The sequence below is a fragment of the Aulonocara sp. 'chitande type north' Nkhata Bay genome, linkage group LG3, assembly GCF_057382095.1.
Source record: "Aulonocara sp. 'chitande type north' Nkhata Bay isolate Kocher_YH1m ecotype deep benthic linkage group LG3, A_spYH_male_GT1.1, whole genome shotgun sequence".
In the NCBI taxonomy this organism is placed as follows: Eukaryota; Metazoa; Chordata; class Actinopteri; order Cichliformes; family Cichlidae; genus Aulonocara; species Aulonocara sp. 'chitande type north' Nkhata Bay.
Window position 1 is genome coordinate 66,782,016 of NC_141346.1, and position 26,388 is coordinate 66,808,403.

General features: G+C 43.6%; 2 protein-coding genes and 1 pseudogene across 2 annotated transcripts in view; all 3 read right to left on the minus strand.

Annotated features, from left to right (window-relative positions):
* Nucleotides 1–26,388, minus strand: part of LOC147336683 (NACHT, LRR and PYD domains-containing protein 12-like) — a 206,880-nt gene that overhangs the window by 74,013 nt on the left and 106,479 nt on the right. Inside the window, exon 9 of the mRNA XM_086285538.1 lies at nt 20,441–20,617. Within this exon, the coding sequence (XP_086141664.1) occupies nt 20,441–20,617 (177 nt within the window). The remainder of the gene's footprint in view (nt 1–20,440; nt 20,618–26,388) is intronic.
* On the minus strand, nt 1,542–6,366 carry LOC147336686 (uncharacterized; annotated as a pseudogene).
* On the minus strand, nt 3,672–18,098 carry LOC147336687 (uncharacterized). Its single transcript, XM_086285559.1, has 2 exons — nt 17,929–18,098; nt 3,672–17,253 (listed from the first exon to the last, which is right to left on the minus strand). Exon 2 carries the CDS (start codon nt 9,013–9,015, stop codon nt 6,940–6,942), a length of 2,076 nt encoding a protein of 691 aa, XP_086141685.1. The 5' UTR covers nt 9,016–17,253; nt 17,929–18,098; the 3' UTR covers nt 3,672–6,939.

Genomic DNA, 26,388 nt, shown 5'->3' on the forward strand with positions numbered 1-26,388 from the left:
ACAATTTAGTTTTTTAGGATTTCTCCAACGATTTGCGCTAATTAGTCCTGCGCCTGAACATTTTATCTCTAACCACTGTTCATCAGCTGTTAGGTCAGGCTTTGTTTGTTTGTTACCCATTTTAATTTATTAAATTATTCACAGAACTGTGAAACTGTCTCTGGCACGAGAGTCAAGAGAGGTTACTAAGACACCCTTCAACCCCTGTCCTATTGTCAGGGGCGGTCTCAGTTTTATGTGATGAAACACAACCTTTTTTTCTCTTTCCTCACCAGTACGTAAGTTATCACAGGAAAAACAGTGAGAACGGTGTAGGGTCCTAAAGTCCCTTCAAAGGTCACTCATTCTCTCAATACATTTATTCAAACAGTTCGCGCAATTTCTATCCTATGTTAGTTGACACTTTCGTACACTTATTTACCTTCTAGTAAATTTAGACTTCCAGCTTTTTTTTTAACTGCGAAACGAGTGTCTATTACACTGCCAGTTTCGTCTTACAAGCGAGTCTTAAAACTGCCAGTCCCCGTAGGACGAGTTTTCTAGGAACAGTGTCACCCTAAACACCGATAATTTTACGCAAGGTGTGTCAAATGTGGAATAATCACCTGGCTTCGCTGTTGCCGGTCTGTCGGGTGTCCTCCTTCAAGCCCCACCGCCGTGGGCCTTAATAAAACGTTGGCCAGGACCTGAATTTTAACGTCCCTGGACTTTCAACCCTTCCTGGAGGGTGCTCTGCAGAGGCTTCAACGCAGGTTTGTCACGGTGTAGGGACTTGAGGAAGGATACCACTGTGAAATGGAGCATAATATTATTATTAATACCAGTCCATTAACGGCTTCGAAGGACCAATTAAATGTCAGAGATTTACAGTTAACAAACAGTCAGGTGAATAAACAACACTGAGACACTCGAGATAGTTAACGTGCTGCACGGGTGAAATACTCAGAGAGCAATCACACCGAGCTGCAGTAGATGTTTATTTATATATCAAGCAGTTTCCTCTAATTTTGCGTGTGTGTGTGTGTGTGTGTGTGTGTGTGTGTGTCTAAGTTCGTATAAATGTCACTGGGTGCACTTCCTGTTTCTAGAGACAGAGTGAGTAGTACATTTTGTTCTTGTCTTATTAAGAGTAAAATATGAACATATACTTTAATGCAACATAAAACTCATAAAAGCGTTTGTTCTTTGACACCCGTTAACCAAAACTCTATTTCTGTATCCTTGCATTTCTGTGTCCTCTATCCTTGCAGGTTTATGAAGAGTATATGTGTCATCTCCTTTTAAAAACGCTCCACGTCAGGTAATGACGGCTTTAAGCCTGTTGCCTCACTGACAGCGATACGGAGCTTCTTTACACTTCCTAAACCCCCTGGGTGTGCAGGGTTGGGATATATTTTTCTCAGCGTGTTTTCCATAATCACTTTGACCAAACACAAACACAAATGACCAGAAAAAAGTGTTAGCATACGTTTTTATTAAATTTTCTGTGTAGTGCACAGTAAGGTTTTTATAACAGATGTACATTAAATCTTGTGTCTCCCAGACCAGTAGTTTCCAATCATGTGGAGCAGCGCTGATTTAACTCCGCGGGTGTGATGATTGGTATTTAGCAGGTATCCGACATTCTCATCAGTGGTGCAAACAATGTGCGGCGCTGATCTCAGTTCACACAGAAGACGCTCTGCAGTGCTGATGATTTGTGCTTTAGCCTCACTGACACTGTATGAGCAAACAAACAGACAGATGGCCGGGATGAATCGGGGCATCCGGAGCTTTTCCATCACCTCATCATAGTAGGTCTCGAAGAAAAACACAGGCAGCTCAAACAGGCAACTGTGTTGTAACTGGCTGGGGTGACCGGATTGGCATCCATAACATATCTCCTGCACATACTCACTCAGTGCCATCGACAGCAGGTGGAAGGTTGCGAGTTTAATGTTGAGTTCCGTTTCCTCAGACGGGTTCGATCCTGCAGAGTCCTGTGAGCATCCTGGAGAGGGGGGCGGAGTCGGTGTGGTCTGGATTAGCAGTGCTGGAGGGGGAGACTCTGAGCGGTCCACAACATGGCAGATGTTGTCTGTAAAAGAAATCCACACATTGCATTTTTTAAAATATCAGGTATAATGCCAACGTCTCTCACACAGAGACAACCTACCATTTGTTTTTTCTTTTTTTTCTTTTTTCTGTCCTCAGGGTTTTTGATGATTTTTGGCCTGAACATGGCAGAAGGTAAACCAATCTTCGGGCCATGTGTGAGCTGATCATATACAAGACGCTTCCTAATATTCTCATAAGAAGAGTTGACCTTGTCTCTCTTGATAGTCTTATCGACCTCATTAAACACCCGCTGCAGTGCTCTCCAGTCTGAGCACTGAATAAAAACAAATCCTTAAAACACGATAAACGTTCTTCAAGGGTGAGGGGGTATGGGTTCAACCTCCAGTTTTCAAGGCCCCTGTCCTCAATTACACCCTCCCTGTCTTCACACACACTAAGAAAAATGAAGTTGTCACCAGGACGATTGAAACGGTCCGCTTCTACACCGTAGAGTTCAGGTCCTGTTGGACTGACCCTATGCGAAACATAAAGCATCTCCGGGACCCCTGGTTGATCCAGGTCCGGACAGACGACTGAGCGAAACAGTTTCCAATTTTTGATAGACATAGAGTGTGTCCCGCCAACTCCCCAAATCTCCCCCTCACCAGAATCTACACCAGAGGTGGGGGCAGACATTTGATACAACCCGGACTTAGCTCTAAAGGATAGTATGCATGAGGGATTTGGGGGGGGGGGGGATGACTGAAAGATTAATTGGCTCTGTTTTGAGTTTTGTTCAAAAGAGAATGACTTCATATAGGGAAAAATATATATCACATATGCAGGACACCTTAAACTAGTTTTTAATTAAGCAGCAAGGCAGAACAAAGTCGGGCTGTATCAAGACACGAGGACTAAACCCCAATTCAACCAGACCCAGAACTGATCCAGAAATAAAACAGGACTACAACAGTTCAAAATCAGGACTACTGAGGACTTAACCAAGACAGAACCAGAATCAGAACAATAAAAAGTAAAAATAATTTGAGTCAGTTTTAAAACAAGCAGCGTGCCTTAAACTCATCAGACACAGAAGAAAGCCAGTCCCAATGAAAATCATCCATCTGAAAGACGTCATTAAAATGCAGCTCAGATAAAAGTTGAACCAGAGACGGTGATGTGCTGGGGGAAGCAGGTGGAGGCTGATAGCAGCCAACAACAGTCTGATTTCCAAACAGATCAATAGTTAAGGCCAAGATTTCAAATGGCTGAGGTGCAGATGGAGAGAAGAAGACTTGAGCAGCAAGACAGACCTTCACATAAACTTCCAGACCTCCGCCTTTTCTGGGACAGTCTGAGTGCTAAATGTTAAATCCATCAGTTGCTACGTTTTTATCCAGTAAAGATTTGGAAAGTCTCAGAAACAACAATGATACCAGCACCGCTTGAACAGGCCCAGATTCCAATCATATCCATGTTAGGAAGCACACGACGTGATGCACGTGTAACCCAGACAGTTTTTAACATCTGCTGGTGTTTCACATTCAGCCAGAGGCCCAGGGTTAAGTTGGATACCAGACAATAATAAAAGCATCGTTATTAGACTCTAGAGCTGGTTTATAGCTGACACCACATGTAGAGTTTAAGTTCACACAGAGACGATGACATTTTTCTAAAACCAGCAAACAATAAACAAGAAATGTAACAAGAGTTTCAGAAGAAGCTGTTTTACAGAGAAATGATTCCCTGAAGACAAAATTATTATTATCATCTTTATTTCTCCAGGTGAAAATTTAATTGAGATTAAAAATGTTGTTTTCAAGAGAGACCTGGCATCATGGCAGAAAGAGTCAAAAATACATAATAATTCAAACAAATACAAAATAGGAAAAACATCCTACATAAACTTCATAAAGTTTCATTAACAGACTTTGAACAATGGACTTCAAACTTCCCCCCAAAACAACAGAAACACATTTGAAGATAATGAATGACATTTATCCCTCTAAAGAAGGACTTAGACTACGATTTAATATGAATGAGAACATGTTCATAAATGGATGCAACCAAAGATTTCATCAATCCCTGATTTAGAGACAACAGAACATTTGGTTTGATTTCACAAGATAAGAATGACGACTGAGTTGGAAGATTGTTTTATGTTTAGTCAAATCTTTCATACATAAAGTCGGATTACAAAATCATCCCCTAAATTTGTTGTTTTATTCACGGAACTGAAATTATAGAGAAAATCTGTGAAATGACTGAAAGAAAAAAAACCCACAAAAACTCTATGATGCTCTAAACCCCCTGGTTTAGGTCGGACACCTTTCTGATGATGAGTGCATCTAAAATTTCCTCAGAAGTCAATGTGCCATATGATTGCATTAGCAATAAATTACACACTATATAGAACCACTTTATCTGATTATATTTGTGCGCAGATGTTGGCAGCTATCAGCGAATAGTTATCAGCTACTTTGAAACAAAAAAAGACTTTTTATCCATAACAGCAAATGAAATGTACAACAGAAAATACAAATGCTATTTATGGTCTCCTCACAACAATGATAAGAAAAATAAACTGGGCCAAAATGGCATGTTTGTTAATACAGGGACACACATGTTAATGTGATCTCTGGTCTCCCAGTCAGAGACAGAGGTCTCCGAGTGTCCAGCATTCAGACCTGAGGACTCTCTTCATGTGAGAGAAAATCTGCTCACACAGATATGTAGAGCCAAATACTGTCAATAAGGCCTCTGCAATGTTCTGAAGACAGTTAAACCTGTCAGGTAGTCCAGCAGGTGAACATGCAACTCCATGAACACGCACAGCTGTGGATTCCAGCTGTGTTCATAGTTCTGCAAACTTTGACCCCACAGAGTCGAGCTTTTCAGTTCAATCAGCTGCATTTCGATGTCCTCTGTGTCCAGCCAGTTAATGCGACACAAATCCAGCTGCTCATTAAAGCTTTCTGGTTTGATCAGAAAAGAAAACATTGGTCCAAACACCTGACGCTTCGGGTCTCTCCTCCTCCTGGGTTACCGACCCCTGCTCTAAAGCATCTGATTTGGATTCCTGAGATCAAATATATTTTCCTTTGGCTTTGTTTTCTTCCCATTTGTGGCTTTAATGTAGTGTTACATCCTGTTTGTTTGCTTCCATCTGTATACATGTCCAGATTCACTGTTATGTTTCTATTCTTACATTGCTGTGTGATCACTGTTCCCTCTGCTGACTGATATGACCTTTTGTATCTCACACTGATACTTGTCATATTTGTATCTGTGCCTAAAAGATAAAAAGTTTTCCATGCTAAAACACAGCTCCACCTCCTGCAGTTCTCCCTCTGAACCACTAGATGTCTCTGTTATCTAAATGAAGACGTGCAGCACAGCAACCACAGCAGCGCTCAGATCACACGTGTCCTGTTATTATGTATAAAAGCATGAAACAGGTGAGACAGGTGGGATCAATATTAATGTTGTGGAAATATATGAAAAAGCAACAGAAGAGTGAAAACATTTCGTGTTTCTAGAAAGATCTTTCAGCTCACAGCTGCTCACAGACTGTATTTACAAGTGACAAACTGCAACTCTACAGTACATCTACAGTATATATTGTTGTGAATTTTAGCACTACGGTTAGCATTTACAGGATATTGTTTTATATCTTTTATTGTTTCTGAGTCGGGAGCAACCCTCAGCACAAACGAAAGCTAAGCCATCACTTTCTGGGCTATACTGAGACGGAGATGCTGGCACAACTACCGGCACGGCGGACAGCGCAGCGGGGGATGAGGAGGAGTTTACACCTGCATCACGAACAAAATAAGGCTTCATCAAATTAACATGACACACACGATGCTTTCTCCTACGGTCTGGGGTACCTATAACATAATCTGTGTCACTCAGTTTCTCTTGAACCGTATAGGGCCCACAGAACTTTGCCTGGAGAGAGGATCCAGGAACGGGTAGGAGAGTCAACACTTTGTCACCCACTTCAAATTTTCTCTGCACGGACTTTTTGTCGAATATCCTTTTCATTTTTTCCTGAGACGCGGAAAGAGCCTCGCGTGCAATTCCGCATGCTTTATGCAGACGCTCCCTAAAACAACTTACGTAGTCTAATACGTTCTGCTCGGGGGTAGCTGTGTCGGACAGATATCTCTCTTTAAGCAGCCGCAGGGGACCACGCACTGTGTGTCCAAACACCAGCTCTGCGGGACTGAAACCTGTGGACTCCTGCACACTCTCCCTCACCGCTAGAAGAAGAAGTGGCAGACCTTCGTCCCACTCTCTTCCTGACTCGAGGCAGAACTTCCTCATCATGGCTTTTAAAGTCTGGTGGAAACGCTCAAGCGCACCCTGTGATTCGGGGTGATATGCACTGGATTTTTGATGCTTGATGGATAGCGATTTTAAGACCTGAGCGAATATCTTGGACATGAAGTTAGACCCTTGGTCCGTTTGAACTGATTTAGGCAAACCGAAAATGGAGAAAAAGTTTACTAATGCTCTGACAATGGCTTTGACTTTGATAGTGCATAACGGAAAAGCCTCGGGGAAGCGTGTGGCGGCGCACATCAAAGTCAAGAGGTACTGATGTCCTGACTTTGTTTTTGGAAGCGGACCGACACAATCGATGATTATGTGCTCAAATGGTTCGCCTAAGGCTGGGATTGGATGCAATGGAGCAGGAGGAATAACCTGGTTGAGTTTTCCGCTGACCTGGCAAACGTGACAAGAGCGGCAATATTTGGTCACATCAGTCTTCAAACCTGGCCAGAAAAAGTGACGCAGAATACGAAGGTAAGTTTTCCTAACTCCTAAATGTCCAGAGAAACTGTCATGTGCTAGGCTGAGTACTTGGTGTCGGAAATTTTGCGGTACAACCGCTTGTTAAAATACGTTCCAGCCAAGATCACTAGAGGAGGGAGGATGCCATTTGCGCATTAACACATCATTTTCGATGCTGTAGACACAGGGATTCTGATCGCTTGAGTTTGCGGCAAGTAAACATTTGGCCAAAGTCGGGTCATTCTGTTGCGCATGAATAAAATCTGTTTTGTTTACCTCAAAAGACAGGTGAGGTGTAGCGGGTAGCATTTTATCAGACACACATTTTTCAGCTATTTCCACAGGCAGTTCAGCTTTCTCAGGAACAGCTTCAGAACATAGAAAAGAGTCAGACAAGTCAACATCACCATATTTGCGCTTGTGGGCGCGTGTGACAACACAGGCAGGAAAAACAGAGGGCAGACTGTCAGCAGCAGGCTCAGAAACAAAAACATCGACGGGGTTTTCAATTACTTCCGGGATCGGGAAAACTTTTCCATTGGCTAGATCATTCCCCAGAATCATAGTAACCCCCTGCACGGGCAAGCGAGCGTGCACCCCAACTGTTACCGGGCCCGAAACTAGAGGTGACTGTATGAAAAGTCTGTGCAGCGGAGCTCGTAACACACTCATTTTCACTCCCCACACGAGAGCATCAGCACCACAAAACGAGTTACTTGAAAAAGGCAACGCGCTTTCCAAAATGAGAGACTGGGCAGCCCCAGTGTCGCGCAAAATTACAATCGGCACGCGATCCTCCTCTATTCCAGTCAGTGAGGCGAACCCTTGTGAAATGAATGGTCGGTAACTGCTGTCAAGACTGTCATTTCCTGGTTCATCACTGACGGGATTAGGAGTAGAAACCGACTGAACAAAACCAATGCTTTTTGGCTTTTTCCATGTGTGAGTTTGCTCTTTGCGACGGAGCGACGGACAATTGGCAATGAGATGGCCAGTATCATGGCAATAAAAGCATTCTCGGACAGTCATGGGGACCTGATCAGGGCGCGTTTGACGCTTAGGAGAAACCCTCAGACTCCTCGCAGGTTTCGACAACGGGGCACATTCACGGCGCACAGCTGAAAACGCAACGCGATGGGTCAACACAAACTCATCTGCGAGAACAGCAGCTTTAGACAACGAATCCACCTTTTGCTCATTGATATATACAACAACATTCTCTGGAAGACACGTTTTGAATTCCTCCAGCAGGACCAATTCTCTTAGCTGAGCCAAGTCCTTCACTTTACTTGCAGCTAACCACTTATCAAACAAGACAGTCTTCTCCCTGGCAAACTCTACATGTGTTTGGTTGGCAGATTTTTCACATGACCGAAACTTCTGGCGATATGCCTCCGGAACTAGCTCATAAGCCCTTAAAATAGTGGATTTCACAATTTCATAATCCAGGCTGTCATCAATAGATAAGCTCGCACACACTTCCTGTGCCTTCCCCACCAATTTACACTGCAGCAACAAACTCCACACATCCTTGGGCCATTTCAAAGTGGTTGCGATGCGTTCAAAGGCATTAAAGTAAGAGTCAACCTCACTTTCTCTGAAAGGTGGCACTAAAGCAATTTGCTTGCTTGCTTCAAATTGGTCAGAGGAGAACGAATCAGAAGATTTACTCACAATTTTACTCACTGGGGTAGAGGTAACCGTGCGTTGTCGGGAAGGATCCAGCTCCATAGCCCTTATGCGGAGATGCATAAGCTCAACGTCTTTGGCTTTAGCCGCAAGCTCCACCTCTTTCAGGCGGAGGGTGAGCCTAAGATCCTCCGTAACCAATCCTGTTGATTGTCCGGCTGGGCTAACGTTTGGGATCTGAATGACAGCAGGAGCCTCCGCCCCTGGCGACACCCGTCCACTGGCAGCTTGCGGGGTGGTTGCAGCAGCTTCTGCCCCCGCATCCACCACCAAACTTCCAGTCGCCTCAACCGGCCGAGGTTTCGACTCCGCAAATACCCCCTTATCCACCAGCTGAGCTGTCAGGCACTGCCTAATTTCTGCCTTTTTAGCATGTAAAGGCACACTAACATTAAACAAATCCGCCACCAACAACAAATCTGCCTTTCTGCATCGATCCAACTTATCCATGGTGGGTCGCAGTGCAAAATCATCCACGTCAAAAGTCATCGTGACTAGATCACCCCCAACACCACAAAAAAACTGCCAACCAAAAACTGCAGACAACCCACAAAACACAACGAGCAAAAAGAACGGCAAAAGAAAAAAAAAATGGACGAGCCCCCACTTTATGTTACGCCCCAGTCTAGGGGTACAGGAACGCAACACAAGTTTGGAAGGATTGCCCCGCCCTGGTCCCCAAAACCATACACAAAGGGAAACCAATTTCTTAGTGAATCGTGATTTATTTTCCTGCACTGCACAAAAAGCTCCGGGGTGATCAAAGGCCAAAATAACAAACAAAACAAGCTAAGTCAGGAGAAGGTGTTATCTAAAACCCTATGTGAAATCAAACATCAAACGAAAGACAAGCGCTACACCTAACTCCCTAACTGAAATAAACAGGAGAAAACAGTGCAAGGGAAAACAATAAGGCAGCTCACCCCTTCTGTTGCAGTGATATTTACAATGTGCTATTTACAATGAAACTAATGTACACACTATATACAAAACTCAGAAAAGTCGCACAAAGTCACAGGCACAAATGTCTCAGGTTTTTGAGGCCAGGGTCAGGTCTGCTGCTGCTGTCAGTGGCTGCCCCAGGACAACTGCTGGTGAGGGATTTGAAGAGGATCACATGGCCAGGGGACCAATCAGCAGCCGTCAGCTCATCCACTCCGGGACCTGCAAAACTTAAAGGCACAGACAACAACAGCCACCAAAACAGATTATGGACAGGGCCATAACAGTGATATTATACAGGAAAACTGTTACTCAATAAGGCCCATTTACTAGTTGTTTTTCTCTTTCTCTGTGACCCAAGAATTAATGTGTAAGAATCACAGGCTGGTACTTCAAGGTCGAAAATACCACAGAGACCACTTCCTTACTCCCATCCTCCCTTTCTTATCTCTTAGGAAAGGGCTTGTTAAAGGCCAGGTGGTTCGTTTCAGAATTCACTAATGAAAGAACTCTGTATTCTATGTCTAGGAGTGTATTTTGCTGGGATGATCATAAATTGTAGCTGAACTGATAAACTACACAAAGGATACTTCTTTGCTCAGAGGGCAGGAAGACGTTTCCTTATTTGGTCTGTACCGGTCTGAACTGAGAATCTGTTGACACACGAACCTCTTTCCTCTATATATACTGTTGTAAGATGAATAAACCTTTGAGTTGGTTTGGGAAGGCAACCTGAAGCAGTCTGTGTTTCCTTGTTCTCCCAAGCTACTCCCGGCGCTGTAACTAACCCGCTGAACGGCATACCTGAGTGTTACTTGAGACTAATTTTGAATCTTAAACAAAACTCTGCTTATCGGTGCTCACGCCTCGAAGGAAACCCGATCCACGGACCTGGGACGGAGATTTCTTTCAATTTGGAGTCAGAAGTGGGATCCGCTGACGAAGGTAAATACGTGTCTTTTATATTTATATGGGACTGTATTATACCTTTCTCAGTGATCGATCCATAAAGAAACGGGATATGCTGACGAAGTTTCACTTAGTGGCCCAGATAAATGGGATACACTGACGACTTCCTTAGTCCCCGATTAAAGTAAATTAAAAGCAGAGAGACACAGGAAGTTGCCTGTTGTTTTGCGAGAAGTTGCTCGTTAAGTGAGAAGTTGCTCACCCAAAAAAAAAAAAAAAAAAAATATTGCTAGCAATAAATCGAAAGTAACCTCAGCTGTGCCACAGCGAAATACTAACATAAATCCTTCAAGCGTGTAAACCCCTCTGGAAATCACTGAACATGGGTCAGAATAATTCAAAGACCTCAGACAGGTCCGATGAAAAATCGAAATTAACTGTAAAACCAAAAAAAATAAAATATAAAGTCACAAATAACGGCTCAGTACGACTCCCACTTCCGGTTACGTGTAACCCACATTCGCGAATCGGTGAAGACTTCCATGATTATGTATCCAGAACATGCGGAAGTACTTACGTGACTGACTTTGTCTACAACTTAAGAACTGTAAGTTCAATGCATTCTAATTTATTTCCGGAGCCCTATCCCGAACGATTATCGCCAGAAAACAGGTCAGTAAAACTGAAGGCCAGTGCAGAACTTTTCCCTACTACCACGAAAGCTAAAAGTGTTAAAATGATGCAGCCTCCAATAGAGCACGCGCGCCTCAACCACAAAATGCAGGACAAGTTCCTGCCACTAGGCGTCAGCAGAGCTCTTCCAGTCAAGGTAACTGGCAACAACGGGAAGCATGCAATAATGGCCCCACATACAGGCTGCAGTCTTACAACCCGAATTTTAACCAACAAGGTAGACAAGCTAGAGGTGCAAATTTAGCTCAGTCTTCCAGCAGCCGCAGACACCCAGAGCAAAAATGAATTTGTGTAACACAAAGGGTGAAATGTTTGCTGACACTGATAACAGCTTATGTTTTTTCTGCCCTATGCACCGACATCATGGAGAAGGAACAGCCTCTGTGTCAGCTGGACGCCTCAGCAGAGAATGAAATCAACATCCTTTTTGTCCGGTACTCAATGTCACACTGTGCCAAACACGTGTACAGACACAACTAACAGGTAATCGCACATCTGGGAGCCACACTTTTGTCTCTCTCACACTGTTCAACAACATGATAACTGCTCACACCAGTGAAGGTCAAACAGTGGTTTTGTCACATAACTCAGACATAGGTCTAACCTACTCTATCCACTGTACTATTTCTGCAGTTACGTTGCCAGCTGAATACCAGAATATGACATTATGGTCAAAGGGTGAGAATGATGTAGGATTTATTGACTTTACACCTTATCACGCACAGCTGAAACACAACAAGCCAGTATATGTCAAGCAATGTCCCATTTCCACCGAAAAAGCCGCAGCCCTAGATGTCATCATAGGAGATTTATTGACTACAGGAGTAATAAAGCCCACAGTATCTCCATATAACACTCCTGTCAATCCTGTGCCAAAGCCTAACAAACCTGGCGTATGGTGCTTTACACAAGACTTAAGGCAAGTTAATGCAGTCATTATGCCTCTGCCACCTCTCGTCCCAGACGTTCCCAGCATATTGACATCCATTCCATCCACAGCTACACATTTTACCGTGGTGGACCTGTGCTCCGCTTTTTTTCTCAGTGCCTGTGCATGAAGACACACAGCCGATATTTGCATTCACACATAGAAATAAGCAGTACACTTGGACTCGTTTGCCCCAAGGCATGGTAGATAGCTCTACTGCTTTCTCAATGGTGGTCCGTGCTACCCTGGACAGCTTCACTCCTCCGGAGGGCTGTACCTTGATACAGAAATGACAGATGACCTCCTCCTCTGTGCTCCGAGTGAGGAACTATGTCAAACTGCTACACACATGCTTCTCCAGCACCTCCAACAGACTGGCCACAAAGCATCGGCAAAGAAAATGCAGTACTGTCAGACTTCTGTTCAATATTTGGGATTCACACTGTCTCACGGAAAACGTTCCATGACTGCAGACAGGGTCAAAGCTGTGACCTCCGTCCCTCGGCCCACTACACAGAAGGAAATGTTGTCCTTCCTAGGCATGGTGAACTATTGCAGACAGTGGATACCAGACTGTTCTTTTCAGGACCACATTCTGCGTGACTGTTGTAAAAAAAGACAAGCCTCCTCAAATACTGTGGTCCACAGAAATGACTGCCTCTTTCAATACATTAAAGGGAGTGCTGACCTCCGCCACTCAAAGGTGCTGCCTGTGGTTGTTCAGGGGATGCCGGCCTGCCCGAGGACAGTAGCAGCTTGCTCTATCATGATAAGGGACTGCGAGAAGCTCACACTCTCACATGACACTATTCTACACACCAATCACCAGGTCACGACCATTCTAGCAAACATAACTACACAACACATGACCGCACAAAGTCGCTAAGGTTATGAAGCTACACTGACCTCCACAGCTAATCTCACCATAAAAGCGAGCAGCACACCCAATTCGCCAGCACATTTATTGATTCGTATGCTGTGTTCCTCTGACCGACAGGATGGCTCAGACGGGCTTGACGTTCATGACTGCATGACACGCATACAGGAATCCACAGCACCACGTCCAGATCTAGAGCAAACACCTATTCCAGACTCAGCCACGGTTTATGTGGACGGGTCCTGTTCAAGGCCGAATGACAGCTCATTTCTTTGTGGCTATTCAGTGGTGACATTGCCTGACATTATACTAGAGGCTCATTCATTACCATTTCACTCAGCACAAAAAGCAGAGCTCATGGCTTTAATACGCGCCTGTGAGCTACATGTGGATAAGCGTGTGACAATTTACACAGACAGCCGTTATGCGTTTGGCGTCGTACATGACTTTGGCACATTGTGGAGACAAAGAGGATTTAGATCTGCTGACGGAAAATCAATTGCTAGATTCTGATCTTGTGCAAAGACTTTTGCAGGCTATACAGCTACCATCGGCTGTTGCAGTCATGAAAACGAAAGGACACAGTACAGCTGACACAGACGAAGCAGCAGGTAATGCCCTAGCAGACGTGACTGCCAAGGCTGCAGCTGCGTCACAGCTCCCACCTCCACAGGAAGTATTATCTGTGCCCCTACAGCTGCCACTTGTTACACTTCCAGACTATTTAGAAACAAATGTTGATTTGAAATTTATACAAGAGCAGGCCTCTGCATCTGATTACACCTATTGGGAGGATAATGACTGTACCTTAGATGACAGAGATGGCCTATACAAAATCTTAAGGGTTTGATTGCCCTCCCATCTTCCCTGCTGCCAGTCCTTGTCCGACATTTTCACGGTGTGAGTCATGTCGGACAGGGAGGGGTAATAGGGGCAATAAAATCAAGATTTGTAATTGAGAAAACATCACATGCAGTAAAAAGCATATTAGCAACCTGTCTAACATGTGCACGAATTAATGTAGGGAGACCAAAAGCGAAACATCAGCATTTATCACAACCAGATTTTCCATTTCATACATTATGACTCCATCCGCAGCAACCAAATTATCTCCATTTGAAATAATTATGGGAAGACCATTCCCAACACCATGGTCAGCCTCCAGAGGGGCACCGCTATTGGAAGGGGACATAGACACTGCATTGTCCGACTATGTTCACAATTTGGTAGAAACACTGAATAATAACTATCAGAAAGTTTGTCTCTCTCAGCCTCTCCCCTCCACAGTTCCATCAGTGGAGACAAGGAGATGCGGTGTTGGTGAAGTCGCTAAAACCAAGGAAACTCGGGGAGGCCGCGTTTTCCAGCCCCCAGACTGTACTGGCAGTGACGAAGAACCAGCATCCTCACAGACGGACAACCTCAGTGGATTCATGCCAGCAGGGTTAAGACCAGCCCAACCAGACCACCTCAGGTGTCGGATCAAGCAGATGACGTCTCCGGCGAGCCAGCGCCCGGATCCAATACACCTACACACACGCAATCACTGATTAACACACAACGCCTGAAAGAGCCAAGGCTCAGAGCTCTTTGATCCTCCACGTGAACAACAACAAGGTACTCGAACATTCAGCAGGAACAGAAAGCCGAGAGTACCACACGATGTCTAACCTGATAAAGATAGACTCATTCCATCCTGATAATGGAGAAAATGAAATGCCCATTGTCATCATACGACGCTTATTCTATGTCTCTCGAACCTGGGACCAGGCCAGGAGACAACTGAAGAACTGTTTCTCTTATATTTTTTCTTATATATTTAGGTTATTTATCATATCTATCGCATTAACTTTAGGATTTTTCTTTGCTATTTTGTATTGTAAACTGCAACCATGTTCACATTTCTGCAGGTCATATTTTGCTGACAATACCTCATGCTCTATTTTGCGAGACACCTACTTAATACGCTCCTCACAATCAGTAAATGGCAACATAGACGCCACTAATAAACCATTTTATGCGCCCTCTAGAGCAGGAGTTAACTCCTGGTATGAAAATGCTAGAACAGCTGCTCGTGATTTAGGAAACAGTAACTGTTATGTCTGTTCAAAGGGTAATCCAGAACAGGTTATAGTAGGATACCCCATATCCGGTTTCCCCCTCACTGAGGGACTAGAGAAAATCGGCGGAGATAATGCTCTCCTTAAAGACACTTTACAGTTGACTCTGAGCCCTCTCGACTGCCTACTTAGACACACACACACACCAACTAACCCTGAGACTCCATTAGGCGAATTATTGAAGTTATCTAATGACACCGCAGGGACCTGCGCCCCAATGAAACGCCCTAAGAATAGGTTAAAGCCCTCACTACCCCTAGGACAGATCCCTTCCCATTTTAATACTAGTATGATATGTCTGCGCAGACTAAAGTTAACTGGCCCAGACACCCACATAGATTATACAAAGGATAACTATACATTCTTCTCTGACTCCCCAGGTGCACGCTGTAATGAGACATGGCTAGCTGTCTCTGTGGCTGAAGTTTTATCATATCTGGAGGAACACACACACAGTTCAAGTTCGAGCGGAGAATCGATCATTGTTCCCCCAGAGGGTGTATTAAATGATACTGACTGGGGGGAGTTAGTTAAATCACACATGGTCACGCGCTTAACTAGAGCAATCCCTAACGGTTATTGGTTGTGCAATAATACTCTTAGATTAGCTTTACCTGTTAATTGGACCGGTACCTGTGGTCTAGTAACTTTAGCCCAAGAACTACTAATACAACAAACCTCTGATCCGCCTGTATCCAGCAGACGTACAAAACGCTCCGCTTACTCACATAACGTTTACATAGATGTATGCTGTACTTTCATTTCCAATAATACCGCCCCTAACGGTTCATTCACACAAGCTATGAATAGACTTGAAGCATTGCAGATAGAACTAAGAGCCAATACAGGTCACGGTCAGTGGCTAGACAAGTGGCTACAGGACACGTTTGGAAAATGGAAGGAACTAATTGTAGCCTTTGTAACCGTTGCAGCATGTTTTATTTTGTTTTTGATTATTATTGTCTGTTGTGTGATACCATGTATACGCTCTCAGAATTTTTGATATTAAGCTTGCTCGAAGGACTAGTTACATTTATGATTTGTTTTATGTTTATGATTTGTCTGTAGATTATGTTATTACATTCTGTCTTTATACTATGTTATCATTTTATGATAAAAGGAGAGAACTGTTGTGAATTTTAGCACTACGGTTAGCATTTACAGGATATTGTTTTATAGTGACATTATACAGGAAAACTGTTACTCAATAAGGCCCATTTACTAGTTGTTTTTCTCTTTCTCTGTGACCCAAGAATTAATGTGTAAGAATCACAGGCTGGTACTTCAAGGTCGAAAATACCACAGAGACCACTTCCTTACTCCCATCCTCCCTTTCTTATCTCTTAGGAAAGGGCTTGTTAAAGGCCAGGTGGTTCGTTTCAGAATTCACTAATGAAAGAACTCTGTATTCTATGTCTAGGAGTGTATTTTGCTGGGATGATCATAAATTGTAGCTGAACTGATAAACTACACAAAGGATACTTCTTTGCTCAGAGGGCAGGAAGACGTTTCCTTATTTGGTCTGTACCGGTCTGAACTGAGAATCTGTTGACACACGAACCTTTTTCCTCTATATATACTGTTGTAAGATGAATAAACCTTTGAGTTGGTTTGGGAAGGCAACCTGAAGCAGTCTGTGTTTCCTTGTTCTCCCAAGCTACTCCCGGCGCTGTAACTAACCTGCTGAACGGCATACCTGAGTGTTACTTGAGAATAATTTTGAATCTTAAACAAAACTCTGCTTATCGGTGCTCACGCCTCGAAGGAAACCCGATCCACGGACCTGGGACGGAGATTTCTTTCATATATCAAATCTATTCTGTATTCAAATCTATTGAGTGATGTTTGAAAGTCTTTCCAGGTGAGTTTGATCCAGGAGGGTCTGAAGCCAGAGTCAGACAGAGACTGTGCAGAGACTGTAGAAGGACAGAGCAGCAGCAGAGCAGTCCAGATACACTGATGATCCTCTGTCAGATCCAGAGGGACACACAGGGATGATGCTGGACTCTACATTGTGTCTGACAGTGGAGCTGTTCTCAGAGCAGTTCACTCTGCAGCACTGACAGTCATCTGCACTTCTTCTCATTCCTCTGTCAGTCACTGCTGGATGAAGCTCTCCTCTCCACCTCCCAGTAACATGGCCCAGTCAGAGCGTCTCTACACACAAGCTGCTGCTGCTTCAACCTCTCTGGATCATCAGGACACAGCTCCTCCTCTCTCAGCACACACACCGTCCTGTTTACCATCATCAGCTCCACCTGCAGAGAGAAGAAGGAAGAGCAGAGGAGATAAACGAGTGTTTCCAGAGACTCTTCATCAGCTGTCAGTCAGTGATGCAGCACATCCAGTATAAAGAGCAGCAGGGACTTCAGTGCTGGGACTGTACTAGGACTCATTGTTGCTTCACTTTTTCTAATCTTTGGATTTTTATTGAAGTTGATGAAAATGTTTTTCCCTCCTAGTTTGAGTTTGGACTTTCATTCATTAGAAGAGCCTTGGTGTGTCCACTCTGAGCTCTGTAGGAACCCCAACAACAAGCCCAACAATCCAGATGGACGGTTCCAGCTGTTAACTGGAGAAATTCCATCCAAACATCTGCTCTCACTAAATTCTTCCTCACCTACAGACTGTGTTCTTCACTGCTTTAAACTTGGAAATGAATGCAGTCATTGGTCTGCGGGCTGCTTTGTTCAGAGAGCTGATTGGCTGTTGACAGTGTTTGATCAGAGCGTGTCAGCTGTTACTATGGTGACCATAAAGATCAGAAACAGGAAGTGTTTGTGTCCAATCCTGAAGCCTGTCACCATTCTCCTCTCACAGCTTCACTGAGAAGCTGCAGCTTTACAGGAAACACTGGATCTTTGTTTCATACTGACTGTGTTTAGTACAATACTGCTGACAGCACCACCCACTCACTCCATCACTCTACTGACCCCAGAGTCTCCAGTCTGTAGTCTGGACTCTGCTGAAGATCAGACAGCTGCTTCACATCTGGATCCTTCAGGTTGTTGTAGTACAGCTCCAGCTCTCTCAGATGGGAGGGGTTGGACTTCAGAGCTGCTGCCAGATAATCACAGCTGATCTCTGACAAACCACAGCTCCTCAATCTGTATAAAGAATGAAAGATGTAAGTTTATTAGACAAAGTGTGAGCTTGAAATCATTCAGTGTTTCATCATCTGTTCAGAGCTGAAGAAGGTTCAGAATGTAGAAGTTTAGAAAATGGAAACTCCAAACAGCTGAAGCCAACAGGAAGCAGCTTCAAACAGGAAACTGTGCAGGGTTTCAGACTATATGTCCTGATGCAGCCAGTTGGATTTTGGAGATTTGAATCTCTGTTCTGTGACTAAGTCCTTGAATCATTTCTTCCAGTTGGTCCAACAAGACAGACTAAGTATTGGACATGTGTTGTGGCTCCATTAGGGGAGCTTCTAAATGTGATGTGATGGCCCCTCTGGGTCTGTCAGGTCACAGGACTGAAGAGAGCTCAAACTGGGCACACAGTTGTTCCAGTCTGGACCAAAGACTCTATACTGGGACTGAGGGACTGCTCTGACTGCACCCACTGGGACTTTTTAAAGGCTCATGTTCTCACTTAGATCATCGATTTCTACTTACATTTCTTTCTGGGAAAAATGGGAATTACTTTGAAAACAGGAAGTATTTTCCCCAATAAGCAGCCCTGGATTAGTAAATCACTCCAACATGTTCTCAGGCAGAAGAAGCTGTCTTGTTATGAGGGAGAGAAGAAAAAGATTGAGGCACAGAAACTTGTTGAAAGAGAGATAAAGCAGCTAAAATCAGGTGTAAAAGTAAAGCAGAGGATGAGCTGAATAAAGGACACTCAAGGCTGGCTTGGACAGGAATGAAGTCCATGGTGGGGATGCAGAACAAGGAGCAAAGATGAATGTGATGCTGAATCAGCAGAAGACTTGGACTCATTTGATTCCAGCTTTGATATCATTGATTTCAATGAAGAGCTTTGTGATTGTAGCAAAGGGCTGGTAGCTCTGAGAGTCCCACTGATGAGGTGTTTGTGTGGAAATCTCTTAGTGGGACAAAAGAGAGAAAAAGGGAAATGATTGAAGTGTGCTGTGAGGAACTGACTGGCAGATTTTCACACATTTTCCAGTCCTCCTTGGAACAACAGGAAGTTCCCAGCATATGGAAACAAAGGTTAAGTGTCCTATGGCACTCAGTGATGATGGTGCTGTGGCCCCACCACCTCCACCTCTTTGTAAAGGAACTAACTGTAATCTGAAGCTTCCAATGGAACTAAGACTTCCTCCACTAGGTGGCAGTGTCTGATGAGAAAGTGTTAGTGGAGCTGGCCTGGAGTCAGAAACAGGAAGATGCAGGATTTGGGCTGAAATGGGGAAAAGTGGTTCGCACTAGTGCCTTAAAGCAAGAAGGTTGTAGGTTGAAGCTTGTTGGCCTTTCTGTGGAGGTTGGATGTTCTCCCACAGTCCAATGAAATGCTGCTTAGGTTCATTGGTGCTTCTAAATTGGCTGTAGGTGTGGATGTGAGAGAGTGCTTCTCTGTCTCTCTCTGTTGGCCCTGTGATGGACTGCTCACCTGTGCAGGTGGACCACGCCTCTTGCCCTATGACAGCTAGGGCACAGGCTGCAGCCCTGTGAGCCTAAGCTGAATAAACAGTTAGCAAAAATGATCCATAGATGGCCTGAAATCCCCCAGTTAGCAGTTTGGTAGATAGCTATGACATGCTAATCCCATCCAGCAGCTGTATTCTACCTGTAAGCTGATCCCTGCTGAGCCAAAGCACTTTTTCATATACAAATTACAACCTTTAATAGAAACCTATTGGTCAGCATCTTATTAGCCTGCTGTTAGCTTCATTCCACAGAAAACTGAGAGAAACTAACAGAGTTGATAAAGAATAAAGAGAAATGTGCTGATTTTAAGCCTTTGAAGTGCTTCAGATGATCTCTGTCCACTTCTGTCCACTCATTCATTCATGTAAGCTTTCTAATGCAGCTTTGATCTTCACAGTCTGCTTCATGAAACTCATTCTAACCCTGAATGTCAGAGTGTTCCTCCTTCTCTTTCCCATCATTCATGCTGGCAGTGGAGGAGATTTGGATGTTGGACCGTGTTTTGGATGATGTGTGTATGTTTGTGTTGGACTGCTGTCTGTAAAGCAAACGCACATTTTGCTTTGGATTTCAGTGTCAGACAGACTTTAAGGTGGAATGAAGAGTTGGAGAGTTTCACAGTGAATTATCCAGTGGAGGATTTTTCTTCTTCTTTGAAGGTGAACATTGTTCTGCTGCAGTCAATGGACTAAACCAGAGAAGAAGAAAACAGACTTTACCATGAAGATCCTCAGTGTGGATCAGTATAATATCAGCCTGATGTCTGCAGTTTAGTGTCAGCACAACTTTCACATCATATTCATCTCAGCACAACTAAAACATGCTGACTGACCTCAGAGTTTCAAGTCCACATCCTGGACTCTCCAGGAAACCACACAGATGCTTCACTCCTGAATCCTGCAGCTTGTTGTTGGAGCTCAGGTCCAGCTGTCTCAGATGGGAGGGGTTGGACTTCAGCGCTGCTGCCAGATAATCACAGCTGATCTCTGACAAACCACAGCCCCTCAATCTGTATAAAGAATGAAAGATGTAAGTTTATTAGACAAAGTGTGAGCTTGAAATCATTCAGTGTTTCATCATCTGTTCAGAGCTGAAGAAGGTTCAGAATGTAGAAGTTTAGAAAATGGAAACTCCAAACAGCTGAAGCCAACAGGAAGCAGCTTCAAACAAACACAACAAGAGAAAAAACTCTGAATGTTTCACATTAAAGTCGTACATTTATCATAAAAACAGGACAAAGACTTGAAAAAGTCGTGTTTTTCCTTCCAGGAACCACAAGGCTTCACTTTTAAAGGTGAAGTGTGAAAGAAATGGACATATTTGAAGTCCAACACCTTTTTCCAGTCACATTATTAAAGCAGACAAACTACAAGCTCATTTTCATTCCAACAAGTCATCTTCTGACCTGGACTAACAACACTGGTCTCTATGTGCAGCTGGCTGTGAGACCAGTGCTCAGGGAGCGTCTACAAAGTGCAACACTGAAAGAACATCACACACTAATTTGCTTCCATCATCCAACCTGAAGAGGAAACAGAGACGGCTCCCCTTCAAAGTAAAAGCTGCTCCTTTTGGACACAGTATCAAAGAAAGTCTACAGTATAACATAGAAAAGACAGAACAAAGTTTTGGTTGTTTTTCAATTGTGCAGAAATTAACCTACACTAAGCTCAATTATGTGACAGACATTTCATCCCATGTCAGTTTGGCCTCATCCTGGGCCGGATTATCCAGCACACACTCTGACCACAGGCCCAGGGGCCACGCACAGCTGGGCTCCATCCAAGAGACAGGAAACAAACCAACACAATAATAAAAAGCACCATGTGATCTTCTTACATCTTCAAGACAAACATAGTAAAAACATGAGCATATTTGTTTCCTGATAAAATGATGTGACAGGTAGAACAGAGTAAAGTGGTGGTGTTACAGCCTTTCTCCCCTCTGCTGCCGAGGTTGTTAGTCTCTCCCAAACTCAGCTACAGGACTTCCAAATGAATGAAAGCAGCAGAAGTGTGTGACCAGGAGATATTTTATTTTGTATTCTTATGATCACAGTTATAATCAGAAGTATCAATCATTAATCCTTTACCATTGTTGAACCAGTTGACAGAATAATCTTTGAACCACATCTATGTTAACATTAGTCTACACAGATTATCAGTACTTTAATCAGTCTATTGTTGTTCTGTACTATTCATGTTATTTGCTTAAAGCTGTTTCACAGTTCTGTAACCACTCAGAAGCCTGTGGGTCCTGCTGGACCCTGCCTTAGTTCTATGTTCAGTTCTGCACGTACGCCGGCCTGTAACTACATGCACGCACTTATGTAACACACACGCACGTTCACCTACACACTTAGTAATAATAGGAGGGTCGTCTGAGGACAGTTTTCTGATAGATATACTTTCACAAAAGGCACGAATGTAATACACACTTGTTTTTCTCTAACAACTAACAGTTGATGTCCATATTAGGTAAACTCTCTGAACAGGCCCAAACGGTTATCATTTCCAGTAAGGTCTGACTGTGTGACGTCATCATGGGTTATATAAGGATGGGGAGCTGTCCACTCTTTGGAGATCTGTGGCTGTACGCTTGTCTTCCCATGCTTCAGTCTTAGAAGTGTGTAATAAAATCACTATGTTTGTCACCTACACGGACTCGGCTGTTTTTCCTTCTTACCCAAACTGAACCAGACGTAACAACTTGGTGCCGAAACTCCGGTTGGGGGAGGAGGGAGCTTGCAGCTATCGTGTGGGTGACAAACAGGGGCGAAGGCCAGCAGCCTATCTGAGTGACGCCAGGCGACATAAGAAAGGTGAGTGCCACCTGTTGATTTTTATCCGAAGGCGCTATATTGGAAGTTAAGACTAAATTTAATTAAATAATATTCACTCGGTCTGGGTTTCTGGTGTTTGTCCATAGTGATTTTTTTGGGTAATTTGCGTTTAAAGTTTGGGGAACATTTGATTGATAAAATTTATTGCTGTTCATTGTGGGAGCGAATTTTAAGAGGTTTAAGAGGTTATATGAGGTTAAACTAATACGGTTTAAGGTGTGTGGAAACCGATGTGGGTGGCTGGATGCCAGCAGTCACCTGGGTAGTGTAGGGGATTTGGTTTAATCGATTAGCAGAGACTGGGTCTTGGGCGTCAGATAATTAAACTGGAGGCAGCGACCTCACAGTGACGCTTATAATATATTGAGTAAATCTGTTTAGGACTGGGGACCGGGTCCCCTAAGGGCGCAGCCGCTCAGCGCCGTGGCGGCGACACCTAATCGCGGACGCGTGGCTAGGCTTTTTGCTCGGTTGGATTGCCGGGGGAGGTCGAGCACCCCGAAGAATCGGAAGTGATCGACGGAGATCGCTTTCTTTACTGCGCCAGATTGATTGAGAAGGTTAGACCTGGCTGCATCCTATCTAACGTTGGGCACACTGAGCTTTAAGTAAAGCCAAAAGCGTGATCTGTGATGTGTCACGTGGCTGGTGGAGCTCCGTGCTTTCCTGGCGGGGAAGTAGTTTTAAAGTAATTAGAATTTAGTAATCTGACCGTTTTCAAGGTGGCGTACTTGAGACGTTAATTGATCAGCAAGGCTAGGCCTGGGCTATAGGTGCTTTTAAATTAGTCAAAAAGTTAGGTGTAACCTCTTCTGGCATATGACGTCTATGCGGGCCCGTGTGTATATAGAATATAAATTACCCGTGTGTGTGTGAATTTAAGAGTGTAAATTGTAGAAACTGTCTTGTGTTGTTGAATTTCTTCTGTGTGGATCCAGAGTGTGACAAAACGAAAACGCCTTTCTCTTCTCTCGCTGTTAGAGAAGAGGAGAGTGTGTGTGTGTATTTCTCCTTAGGAGAAAGGAGGGGTTGTGTGGTGCTGCGCGGTAGCGGGCACACGCGCGCGAGTACGAGCGGAGTGTGTGTGTGTGTGTACAGCTGCGGCCCTTGGTTTCATCTCCCTATTTCTCCATTTCTGTCCTTCTGAGCTTCTCTTCGTTAGGTGAAAGGGGGTCACAGAAGTATGGTTAAAATATTTCAGTATATTAAATAAACTAAACCTTGTAGTCTTGTGTTTGTGATTTCCTAATGTGACTATGGTTTAATAGAATTCCATGAGTAATGATCCCTTGTGTAAAACTCCCGTAAGGTAGGAGTGCGGGGATAAATATCTTGACAAAATTTGAGAACTTTGTGTGATTGCTGGGAGATTTTTAGTTGGGTCATATTTCCTTCTCTACCTGGAAAAGGCAGAGATCTGTGCTTTATTTGATGATGTGTATATAAAGTCTTTTAAAAGTTGGTTGAGTCTCTCGTATGAGGAGGGAAAACGGTGCATGGTAGATTGTCTGGATTAGTTTTGTATGTGAAAACTTTGTGATTGTTAGGGACGTGAATGTGAGAGTGAATTTTCGCTGGCTTTGCGTGCTTAAAACTGTTGCAGTAGACGTTTGTGAAGTTTTGTTGTGAAAGGACGATTAGAGTGTGTGTGTGTGTAGGTGTGTCTGTGAGAGAAAGACAAGGTGGGGGCCGAGTGCTGTGTGTGTGTGACTTTCTGCATGACAGAAGAGGAAGGAGAAGTAGGTCAGTTGATTTTCTGTGAAATAATAATAGTCAAGGAAAAGGGAAAACAATAAAGTGTGGAAGTGTGAGTGAGATATTGTCTCTGACTGGGGAAGCAGTGAGAGTAGAGGTCACCATATTCCCCTGCTGGACACAAGAGAGAACATGATTTGGAGTGTTGTGGAGGAAAATGATTAGTAATAACATCAAGCAGTTTTTGTGTTTGCAGTCAAGAACATATGAAATTTTTACTTGTGGGGTTTAAAGTTAGTAAAGAGTTAAATCTACCCTCCTCAAGACTAGGAGTGAGTGATAAATACGGGAAATGAAGCAGGATTGATAAGGTCTTCAACTGATGCTTGGTTCAGTTCAATAATATAGGCAGTTATGCTTATACAAATACTAAGTGTATGTTTAGTGTATTCATACAGGTGGTTTTTTCTTAACCTGGAAACCTGAGTACGGCAGCAGAAAACAGGCCAAGCTTTGGCTCAAAAATTCACGGCAGGACACCAGACACCAGACAAAAAGAGGGAAGCCAAGTTTTAGGCAAGTTTTTCTCGCTGAACTGCTCTGGGTGCTGTGTCCCTGAATCTCACCAGTGTTAACCTCTGGCGGAAGACATGGAAAAAAGGAAAAGATGTTCCTGGTAAATGACTGAAACAAATAAAACCACACACAACCAGAGAAAGGTATGAGAAGTGTGAGGAACAGACACATGTGCGTGTTAGAGAAATGCCTCATTTGAGAAAAAGTTAAATTAACCCATACACTGCATTTCGTTGCCCTGTACCTGTGCATGTGCAATGACAATAAAGTTGAATTCTATTCTATTTTATTCTATATACAGACGCACCCATACATGCAATGAAGAAACAGCTTACATACATGTGCACGTACATGCAAGGTTAAAGTAGCGACACTTAACATACACCTGTTTTTAAATGATATAGTTTATCCACTACTGACAAATAAACTCTCTGGGTTGCAAGACAACAACTTAACGTCAAAAGACAAAGACACTGGTCTGATGATTAAGTGAGGATACGACAAATTTAGTGGTTAAATTGGGACATGTTTTTGTTGATTGTTTAAGACAAATGACTACTGAATGGTAGAAAATTCCTTTTTAGGTTTCTAAACAGGATCTTAAGAATTTTAACACGTATCTGTGTTGTCCTGTCAACTTGGGGGGTTATGAGTTGATTATATGGTGAGAAAAAACAAAAAAGGGGGGAGAGGAGACCCCGTTGTTTCTCCCCTCTCTGGATAACACAGCCAACACAACACAGTCAGCACAACATCATTTTCCTGTTCGCCTGTTTTGTTTTGTTTTTGTTTTTTCTGAAAGCCGAAGCTGACCAGGGGCCCGTTCTTCGTACCTCGCTAAGTAAGTTAGCTGGATTTGATTGTTGACGATTTCGCCTGATCTTGGATCGTTCGGTTCCCCGAAGCTCATCCGGGACTTGCTGTCATAGCAACAGAGCCGTAAGCGTAAACCTGCTCGGGAGCAGGTTTACTTTATGTAAACAGGATTAGATCGCGGCCACGCAGGTATGTCCGCTTCATTTATACGAAAGCAACAGCGATATTCCACCACTGTTTCACCATAAATAAATAACATCAATGTAACTAAAGATAATGCAGCACTTGATCCTTTTATTGATTTCACACAGATACATACAGGTCATTTCCTAAAAAAGGGAAATGTACTATTAACATTCTATCACATGTATGTGATTATTACAGATGTAATTCATATTTCAGAGTAGCAATTGCAAATTACTTTGTGTAATCAAGATGAGAGACCACGGCTATAAAAGCGAAGGTGGATTTGGGAAGCCTGTCGCAGCCATGTCCTGTCCGTATACGCGAGCCACCCATTGCGGAAGGTGCAAGATTGATAAGGAGAGTTTTCAGAATCCAGCGTATATTGCGGGACAGACAGGATCCTTTAGCTCAGCGCGACAGTGTGCTCATAGAGAGATATCGATTTTCCCATGAGGGTATTATTTACTTAACCAACTTGTTGACGAGGGGGTGCAGGACCACCACCTGTCTTTTTTTTTTGCTCTGCCCTTTTCTTGGTTGCTGTTATGAACAAACAGATTATTTCAGGGTCTCTTTCCAAGAGACGAAAAGCAATATAAGTGATAAATATTACCATTCTGTAGAATATTCTTATATTTCACTTTTACCTGTTCCCATGTTCTAGT

What these genes read in the sequence shown, in the direction of transcription:
- LOC147336687 (XM_086285559.1), bottom strand. Translation starts at nt 9,015, where the DNA reads ATGACTTTTGACGTGGATGATTTTGCACTGCGACCCACCATGGATAAG.